The sequence below is a fragment of the Seriola aureovittata genome, chromosome 5, assembly GCF_021018895.1.
Source record: "Seriola aureovittata isolate HTS-2021-v1 ecotype China chromosome 5, ASM2101889v1, whole genome shotgun sequence".
Lineage (NCBI taxonomy): Eukaryota > Metazoa > Chordata > Actinopteri > Carangiformes > Carangidae > Seriola > Seriola aureovittata.
The window spans coordinates 1,761,912-1,772,825 of NC_079368.1; the positions used below are offsets into that span (position 1 = coordinate 1,761,912).

Here is a 10,914-nt window from a genome sequence, read left to right on the forward strand (position 1 = left end):
CGGAGGCCCCTAATGTAGAGCCTCTGTGTAAAATGAAAGAAACAGCTAGCAGTGTACTGTACCTGTTAACTCCTGTAAAGCTCACTGATATACACATCGTATCAAGTTTGTTTCATTTGTAAATAAAAAAACAGAGTATTAGTATTGTTTTCCTGTGTATCTGTTTTGATAGGTCTCGTATCAAGTGAAGTCATTCCTCTCTGTTTTTGTTCACTTGTTTAAAACTTTAAATAAAATGTTACTTCCTGCCATTCCAGGTGTCTATCACTGTCAGGTGTGTGTGTGAGTGAGTGTGTGTGTGTGTGTGTGTGTGTGTGTGTGTGTGTGTGTGTACTTCTGCTAATTTAATCACAGAGATCATGTTCATTTTATTTTGTTCCCAGGAACAAGGGTCATTTGAAAAATAGTGATTTATTTGTCAATCATTACCAGAATCACATTTATGTTGATGTTTTTTTTTATAGATCATTCTTATTCTGAAAATCACATACTAAACATTAAATATTTTAGCCCACGCACACACAAACCTAAAGGTTTGGACCTTTTCATTGTGAAGTCATTGGAGCTAATAATATATGAAGCATCCTTCCAGCTGATTCGGTCTAGCGTTTGCCATCAGTCCTTCAGGGTTACGTCCTGGGCTGAGTATGGCAGCCATCATGTTAAGCCACCTGTTAATAAAATAATCTCCTGTTATACATCAATTATTTAATAATGTGACTAGAAAGACAACAAGAATCTGAAAAAACTGACTTTAATATTGAGCCACAAAACCATAACAAAGGTAAAAAAAAAAAAAAAAATTGACTGAATGAAAAAACGGTTAAAGTCACTTTCTTCATGAACTACCTGCATTAAAATAAAAGATAATGAGAGGTAAACAGTAATTGAATAAATAAAGATTTTTTTTAAATTTGGCTCAATTCACCCCAAAACTCAACTCATCTCACCCCAAAGTACAATGTCACTTATGAATTAAGCTGTGTCGCCTCACAAATGGTAAGTATACCAATCACTTTTTGGTGACTGACTCTTTCAAGCACCTCTCCTTATCGATTGACATCACAGCCAGGTGCTGGAGTCTACTTTGCCCCATGGTCCTCCTAAGTCAGGTACTTGTCGCCATCTTCCATTTGTTATTGCGGCTACACCTGCAGCCTAGTGGTGGAGGTTCCTCATCCTCCCTTAGGCAGAGGCCGAGCATGTGCCAGAGAAACTGTGCTCACCTGTGTTCCGAGTCATTCAAATGTTGCCAGTGATGCAGTAATTTGTGTGAATGTTCTTTGACACGTTTTTTGGTAGATTACTGTAACTCTTGAGGTAAGACACTTTTGCACCATGAGATAAGTTGCACATACAGTTAATGACATCCTGCTTGTGCGCAATGAGAGCAGATGCACGAGCGGGCGTGAAGAGCACTGATTCAACTGCCTCCCTGAACAGGATGTCAATCTTATATTACTTCCTAAGAGGGTGACTATCAATCTCGTCATGTGTCGGTACTTTTCGGTACCTTTGATACCACGAAAAAACGGGTACCGTTCGGTTTTTTGCCACGTGGCACCGACTTGGTACCGAAGTATCGGTTCTGGTGACAACCCTAATGATCGTGGCAACCTGAATAGCTTTCAGCGAAGGGAACATGGAGAGCATGTCTTGAACAGCACCAACCTCTCTCTTGCGCCTCAGATCTCAGTCTTTTGCAACCATCACTTCCTCTGACTTCAGGTCAATATGGTAATGCAGTGCCAGAATTCCATTAAGCAATTCTTCATTCACATCAGCAAAATGTTTCTCAAGTTATGAGATCATTCTGTTTCGGACAAGGAAATAACAATTTTCTTTTGAGTTTTTCTGACTCTGAACAACCATTGACTTCCTTATCTGCCCCACAAGTTGACTCAACAACAAATCCATCCATTCGCTTTGTCTTTGCACCTGTCCAGAAGATAGCTCTGGAACTGCTATCTGGTTAGCCTCACATAAGGCATTTGTTCTGGCATGAAGATCTGCAGCAGTGTCATCACCGTGCGTCTCCTTAAGGGAGTCAATCACTGCATCTTTGTATGTCACTGCTTGGGAACGATCAATGGTCTCCTTCTGTAGTTATCTGTGTAAACATGCTGTGACAGACAGGAGAGCCTGGAAAACGAACAGCAAATACACTGAGGAGAACAGGGGAAATTGTCAAATACTGCATTTACTGAACAAAGCTGGCATGCCCAATGTGTGTTTTGCAACAGCACAAGTTCACCTGTCTGCAATGTTGATATTTGATGACTTGTTAAATGATCTTATTCATCTGATTGTACAGACACACATATATACATTACACCAGTTGTTGAGGACCAGTTATGAATGTAATGTAAGCATGGCTGAACATAAAGTCAGCATTTGCCTAAGTTTAAGACATAAGGAGCTCTCAGAAAAAGGTTGGAGACCCCTGAGCTAGACATTGTAGTTTTGCCTAAGCAGGTACAATGTTAATATGAGAGAGGGTCAAGCTGGATATCTGCTCTTTGCTTGGGTGACAGTGGCTCTTAAAGGCAGTTACAGGCATTAGGTCAGGGTAAGAGAATGGTGCCTTCATGACAGCACAATTTGACACCCACTGCAGGGCCTGAATAGTTCAAAACATTATATAATATCAAAACTGTGCTTATACAGGGATGTTAATACAAAGCAATGCATTGGGGTAAATCATTGAGAAAAGTGTGGGAGTATGGAGAAGGCACAAGAACTCAGAGGCCAGGGGCAAAGATAATTCGTTGAAACGGTTATGATGTGGTTGGTGCCTACAGGAGCTGCGCAACCCTGTGCCCCTTTCCTCTGCAGAGCTGTGAGAACAGGAAGAGGAAGACCAGCTTGTGGTTTACAAATCTAAACCATCAGTACTGAGTGCTGTTGTGCCAACTCTGCAAACAGCAGATGCACGAGCAGTTAAACAGGAAGATAAATGAGTGTGAAACAAGGTGGCACGGTGGTAGGTATATGTGGTGATGGGCGAAGGTTTTACAATCTCAAACAAATCCACTGTCAAATCCATATTCAAATTTCTCTCTGAGAGGATAATGCTATTTCATAGTTAAATTAAGTCAAGTCATTTTTATTTATAATATACCAAATCATAACAGAAGTTATCTACAGAGCAGGTTGACTGAAGTCTTCACAGTGTATTCCTTCAGTACACGGAACATGTCAAATCTGTACATTTGAAATTTCAGCATGATAAGATGGTTTACCCTCTCTGTTCTCAGTCTACTGACCACCGACAGAGCTTGTACATTGACTTGCCACACCCTGACAGCGAGAAGCTGGGTGGGTATGTGTCTAAACTGTCAAGCAAGAAATGAGTCAAGCATTTAAGAGGGCAGGATTTCGTTTATATTCTAGGATGCACTGAGCAGGATAAAGCTTTACGGACAGCAGCCTGATGCCATGTTACCCAGGTAAGTTTATTTCATTCAATTATTAACTAATTCATTCAAATCTGCTGAACTGATATCAAAGTTGATCAAGTTTACTACAGATTCACAGTGTACAGAATGCTACAGTATGTGTCCTCAGCTGATGGAAAATGTGTAAAACAGGTTTTTTATTTTTCATTGATTTTTATTCTGATTTTCTTACTTTTTTTTTTTTTTCTTTTTTTTCTTAAAAATGTTCTGTTTTTAAAACGATGTTGAGTTTGTGGTGTACCCAGTTATCAGGGTGTGCCAACGTTAGAGAGCCGTTTCCTGCCTGGTTCATTTTAGAAGATGCCTCATCATCAGTACACACAAGAAGAGTTTTTAGAATATCAATATCAAGTTATTATAAGTCATTATTATAAGTCAAACTGATGCAAATCTGTGCTCTGTCAAAAATGACTCTGACCAGTCTCCATTTTATATGATAGTTACTTGATTTGATGGAATTATTTTGTGCAAACTGTTTAATTTGTATTCTTTCTTTTTAACCTTGATCATACATTTTCTTAGGCAATTAGGAGTGTGCAATACTGATGACGAAATCCTAGAGAGAACGAACAGAAGCAGAAACAGAACGTATACAGAAAACACTGAGAGGACACAGGCAGCAGTGCACATTTCATGAAACCATCTGCTAATTTACTGTTTACTAGTTTACTGACAATCTTTTCTCACAAATTTTCCCCCAAAATTGACCATATTAGAAAAAAAAAAAGATTTTATTAATGTTTGTTACATCTCTGCTGTTAGCTCTCTTGTAATTAATCTGTCACAAATTAGCCAATTGATAAATTTGTCTGAGAAAGCAAATAATCATTTGAGTTAAAAAGAATGAGATGTTTTCTGCAGTTGGAGTTTTTTTTGCTGTTAACACCATGCCCTCAGCAGTTCCTGCAATGTAACACTGTTAACAGACTGTCATATCTCTGATCTACCCCTCCTTCCTTTCTAGTTCCAGACCAGTGATCTGTGCCATTTTGCCCAGTTGCCATGACACCATCTGGATCCCAAGCCTTCCTCTTCTTCCTCACCCTCCTCAGCTTTCTCTCGTCCCTGTTTTATTTCAACTTGTTGGACCAGAAGTTTCATCTGCAGAAAAATCATCCAGGTGTTCTACAAAGAAACATCAGCATCCTGCTGTGGCACTGGCCATTTGGCCGCTCCTACAGGCTCGATGGGGACAAATGCCTCCAGATGTACAACATCAGCCGCTGTTTTCTCTCTGATAACACCTCTGCCTTCTCCAGTGCTGATGTGGTCGTCTTCCATCACCAGGAGCTGAGTAATGGTTTATCGCCACTGCCCTTGCACCTGGATCGTCCAGCCTCCCAGCACTGGGTGTGGATGTCCATGGAGCCTCCTGTCAACAACATAAACCTTAGTCAGCTCAATGGCCTCTTCAACTGGACAATGAGCTACAGACATGATGCAGACATATCCATCCCTTATGGAGAAACCATTCAAGGAAGTGATGAGCTCAGCTTCCAGCTTCCTGTTATAAATCGCTCCTGTCTTGTCAGCTGGGTTGTCAGCAGATATCAGTCTCGCCAGGCTCGGGCTGGTGTTTACCAAAGTCTAAAGAAGTATATCCCCATAGAAGTGTACGGCAGGTGGAGCAGGAAACCTCTGTTGGACAAGAAGCTGTTGCCGACCATTGCAAAGTGTCTATTTTACCTGTCTTTTGAGAACTCTGAGGCGAAGGACTACATCAGTGAGAAGCTCTGGAGGAACGCTTTCCAAGCAGGAGCCATACCGGTGGTTCTCGGCCCCAGCAGGGCCACATATGAGGCCCTGGCTCCCCCTGGTTCCTTTATCCATGTGGATGATTTCAAGAGCACAGCACATCTGGCTGCCTACCTGAAGCGTGTGGCTGCAGACAGACAGGCCTACGAGCAGTACTTCCAGTGGCATCGCACTCACAGAATCAAAACCTACACTGACTGGAGAGAGAGGCTGTGTCAGATCTGTGTTGACTACCCCAGTTTACCAGCCAGTAGAATCTACCACAACCTGGAGAGCTGGGTTAACAGCTAAGATTTTAGCTCTTCTTCTCGCTTTGAGTTCAATGAGGTGTGACCACATGCAAAAGTGAAGTACTACACGTGATGTGGGAATACTCAGTCAACCATAGAATTTTGGTTATAGAGTGAGGAACTGCACACAACAGAAACAAGGTTCAGTCTGAAAAAGCAGAAGTGGGAACTTGTGTGTAACCATAAATAAGCATGTAACATTTGCTTCAACCACAGAGGCGCGTTTCTCTACACACAGTGTGAAAAGTGTGGGATATTTCATTCTTCAACTGAAATGTCTGCACATCAAATTATGACAGAGTCATTATGTTTTCATTTTCCTGCCTGCTCAGTGTGCTTTCACAATGATTTCATTTTTGCAGTTTGGTTCAATTTAGGCAGCTGAAAGTACTTGGTTAAGCACAACTATAAATAATATTTGTGTAGCACTCTCAACATAGTTATAAGTGATCTTACAAAGTACAAGAGAGACCTTAAATAAATGACACAGTAAAAAGTAAAACCAGATAAATGACATAGAACGCCATTTTGTTCAGACTGCGATCAGTAATTTATTCCACAGTTTAGAAGTCATGACAGTAAATGTGTGGTGAGCTTTGATACAGCCTGGAGCTGAACCATTTAACTCTGTAAGTGATTAATAGAATTTTGAAGGTATTTTTTTCTGGTAGCAATGAGAAGTCAATGCATGAGGGCTAAAAATTGGGGAAACATGTTTTCTTGTCATAGTTCAAAGTTGTGGACAATTTGGTGCTTTGTGTGTTTTTGCTGTGTAAAAAAATATATCAGAATCTTTTGTACGACATTTTGTACACCCGATCGTTCTCCCTAAAGGCCTCAGGATGCTTCAAACAAAATGTTGATCAGACTTTCTGAAAGACATTTTGATCAACATTAACGTGGTCTGATACAAAACCTGCATCTGATCATATTTGTGACTTTGAAATCAGCAATCCGACAACCGCACCCATGCAACAAACGCCTTGTGTGTGGAGGTGTGAAAGAAGACTGAGCAGGGTTCTCTCTCAAACTCTCTTTTGTCAGGCTTGACATGTTTTTTGCGTACAGTGAGATTGACATTTGTACAATTCATCACCACGTTGAGAACAGACAAGCAAAAGACACGGAGAGCTTGGAGAGATCGGGGAGGACATTTGCTGTATGAGATCAGTGGGTGGTGGAGGAGGATTATTCAGAGCAATTAAAACCTTCCTATGTTCCACAAAAAGAAAGAAAACGTGGCAGAAATCATACAAAAAGACTAAATTGACAGTTAGCTTAAAGCTAGGTTAAAGTTGCCAACTGTCAATCAGGATTGTATCTACCACTGATGACATTGAGGTCCTCTGTTTTTTATCTGGGAATGTGGGATCTGTACCATCTGAGGAGCAATTATATTCCACACCTACACATTACACAATGTGGGTTTTCAATTACTTGAATCCAGTGTGGACTCTTATGTTTAGATTTACTTTTTGACTTTTTCAGCCAACAAAATAAATAAATAAAGCATTCAGCATTTCCCATCAGAATCGTATTCCCGGCCTCCACAAAACTTTGTGCATTGGAGGGACTTGGACTCGTGAATTCAATCAACACAATTAGCAGGCTAATAAAAGGGTCTCAAGTTGCACTCCTGTAACACAGTAAGACATTGAAAAAGCAATTTAGAGTCACCGTTGAACCTACTCTGCAAAGGAAGAGCATGAAGCTGACCAGCCAGTCAAACCCAGAACCTGCAACCTTCTCACTGTGTGGTGACAATGCTAACCACTGCGCCAATATAATGACCCCAACAAATAAAACTCACCTCCTGATCCAAAAGTGGCTCATGAAAGGGGAAGGGTAGTAATAGTATAATATATATGCTACACTGATGAAATCAAAAATGACAACTTCTTAAATGCCAATGATGCATATATGATGATGAAAACCAGAAAACCACTTCCAATTCAGCTTCCTCTGATGAAAGTACTGTTTGTTTATTATTCTCTCTTCTTCTTGGAGACTCAGGAGAACACAGGTTCAATTTCTTCCATTTGATTTAATTTCTGCTGCTGTTGAGAGGTGATGGTAGTAACATGTTTGAAAACCAAATTTTGAAAAACATTAAACTCGAATTAAATGATGGATCAACTCTAGCGCAGTCATCATCATCGTCTTCATCATCACCTTCAACATGTCCCGATTTGACATCATGACAAGGCACACCCATCAGTAGAGATAAGCTTTTAGATGAAAGGGAGGCTCATCTAAAGGAAATGTCTATCTGATTCTGGTGTTGCAGCACTTTGATAAGGACTGCAAAGCAATTGTGATGTGCATGGAGTGTAACCGTGATCACATCTCTGCATTACATCCAGGTCCAGCTCTGTGATCAGATGAGGTTCTGCTAATGGCAATGCATGGCAAGGAGCAAAACAGTGGCTCATCACCTGAAGCCACATCCAAGTGCACACAAATCTTTGGCCAGTCTTGGGCCCAGATCATGTCCCATAATCCGGCTGGTTCATTTGTACCAGACAGGACATGAAAACCAGAACCTGCCCCCCAAGTGTTCCTGATGGTGGTCAGAACATTCTGGGTGCACTTAAGATACATGAACAGTACAATGGTGCATAACATAACACACCATATGCACAGTGAGCGGATTTAGGCTGAGGAATTGAAACAGGGGATCAAGTTGCTTTTGACTGAAGTGACAGTTTTAGTAGCCATAACTGTGGATGTTGGGCAGATGTTTTACTGCTTTATAGTCAGAGAAAACCTCCGGACCAGAATCACAGAGTCGCCCCTAAAGGTGCATGTTTTTGGAAACTGCCGCTCACCAGTTGTGGCCATCTATGGACTGAAGGAAGTAGCTGAACTGGGTGAGAAGGAACATGGATCAGAAGTCTCCCCCTTTGAAACTCCTGTGTGGCTGATGGCCCGAACTTTGTGTCCAGACTGTTTCTTGAGGAAGTGGAGGCAGGAGTATCTCGCAATGTTGCAGACAAGGAGGAAGTGGGAAGAGAAGGTGCTGTCTCCTTACTTAAAGAGAGTCAAGTGAGTTGTAATGAGTGGTCTCTGGGACCTATTGTCAAAGCCATAAGGGGCGACAATAAGGTGCAGAAAAGTCGAGGTCAGATTAAAGAAACAAGGGACTGTCAAACATCTCAGGCCTGTTACAGTGGTCTACTGTACTTAGTAGTGGTATACTTGTTACAGTAATATACCAGGCAGGGAGTGCTCTGATCCCTGGTGGACATTTTATGTAGGGTTTTATTTGTCTTGACCGCCATTTTGTTTTCACTTGATCAAAGAACAACCCACAGGGAGCTCTCCTTCGGTTTAGCCGAAGTAGATTTGTCTGTAAGTACATATCTGAAATATTGTCATAATGAGTGTTTTCATGGGGAAATTGTTCTGTGGAAGGAAAATGATTTTAGCTGTTAGGTGAATGTATGTTTCACGTTACCTCCCCTTGAAGCTTACTAGCTAACTAAGAGGGGAATTTTTTCTGTGGAGGTGTTAAGCTAATAACTGTATAACTCATATGCTAATTCCTATCTGAGTTACTTATCATGCTGAACGTTTGTGTCCGATTGAAATACTGTACTTACCTTAGTGCAGCAGATATCAGGGAAGTCTTTCAAATGTGGATACAAATAGAAAACTTGGCACAAATCCTCATAATATCCATATTACTCATGTATGTATGAATGATGTAGGTGTGAAATCATAAATTTGAACAACATATAAATATAAAGAATGTTAATTGCATATGAGCACATTCAGTAAAAATATCAGCAAACTCACAAAAATGTCCTAATAAAATCATGAGTTCGTGGTGATTTATGCATTTAAAAATAAAGAGATTTTTTTTAACAAAAATGTTGATTCATTTTGCAGAATATTTTTCTTTAACTGGGAACACTACAAAATGGATCTTTCATATTAAAATATTAGGATGTTTTTTTTTTTTGGTGATGATGGCTCTAAATGTTGCCTAATATTCCCCTTATCTTGTGGGACAAGACAAGGATGTCGCTTGAGCACCCAGATATTTGATATCGCCATTGAACCCCTGGCAACAATGTTAAGAGGGACCACTAGTCCGGGTGGAGTGCGAAGGCCGGGACAATTACATAAAGTATAGCTCTACATGGATGATCTTCTCCTTTTCCTCTGTGACCCATATGCCACCATACCGATTGCACTTGATCTTATCACTGAGTTTGGACGAGTATCAGGATATAAGATAAATTTAAATTTAACATGAGTGTGTTATTCCCCATAAATCATAAAACACGACAAATGTCGTTCCAGAGTTTCCCCCTTTTCAGTTAGCAGGGATAGCAGAGATTAATTATTTGGGTGTGTGTGTCACCCACAAATTAAGGGATCTATTTGACAACAACATTAAAGCAGCATTTGATAGGGCCAATCAGGACATGGAGAAGTGGTCAACCCTCCCCATGTCACTTGCTGGCAGGATCAGTTCTGTAAAAATGACTATAATGCCCAGATTTGTATTTCTGTTTCAAACAACACCAGTCTTTATTCCTAAATCCTTCTTTAAAGAATTGAAAAGAAAGTGTAAATCAAAGTTTCAAGCAGAGAGGTACCAGCTGTGTAAGTCTGACCAGGGCCAGCAGTTCACCTGCTCCGCCTCCTTGCAAGGCAGCTAATCGCCGGGAATGACGTCTGGTACGATCTCTGTATGGTTAAAGACTGAGCAGAGGGAAGTTAAGTATTATCTAGGTGGCAGAGATGTTGCAGAGATGAGCACAAGCCCAATCGCACTGAGCGCGCTGCCAGGGATAGGCAAACTAGGGATGAGCCGCAGACGGACTAGCCCAGGGTCTGCCTCTGACTTTTTCATTTGTGAATGAGGGGTGTGTGTATCTGACGTGGGTGCATGGCGGGGCGTGTGACGTCAGATGCACGGGGCGTGGATCGCCACTGATGATGTGGCAGAGTTACGCTGGCAGATTGCTACATCTCTTCTTTGAGAGTCTGGTAAGTTATGTAACAGCAAAGATCCTCTCTGATAATTACAGAATTAACAGAGTCATGATGTTCCTTTCCTATTGAACTTGAACCAGGGAAATGGTATCAGATGGCAATATTCTCATGTGGCAGGATGTTTTCCCCGTTATTTTGCCGTTATTTTGAAAATTTTTTGAATAGCAGTATAATTAAGAATTAGAGGCCAGAGACCTTTAAAAGAAATAGCTGGCAGTTTACTGAGATAAAACACACAGCACACAAACACAATCAAGTTTAACTCATTTAAGCCTCTGTTTCAAAATAGACTCTACTAACAGTTGTATTAACCAGAATTTTGAATCAAGATTATTAACTAATATTTGGCTAATATTTGGCCTTTAGAATTCTTTTAGGGCTAATAGGCTAATTTTCATAGGTTA

At 40.7% G+C, this 10,914-nt stretch overlaps 1 protein-coding gene across 1 annotated transcript; it reads left to right on the forward strand.

Moving 5' to 3' along the window:
* Positions 1 to 2,945: 2,945 nt before the first annotated feature.
* Positions 2,946 to 9,349, forward strand: LOC130169059 (fucosyltransferase 7). Its single transcript, XM_056375468.1, has 2 exons — positions 2,946 to 3,449; positions 4,423 to 9,349. Exon 2 carries the CDS (start codon positions 4,461 to 4,463, stop codon positions 5,502 to 5,504), a length of 1,044 nt encoding a protein of 347 aa, XP_056231443.1. The 5' UTR covers positions 2,946 to 3,449; positions 4,423 to 4,460; the 3' UTR covers positions 5,505 to 9,349.
* Positions 9,350 to 10,914: the final 1,565 nt, after the last annotated feature.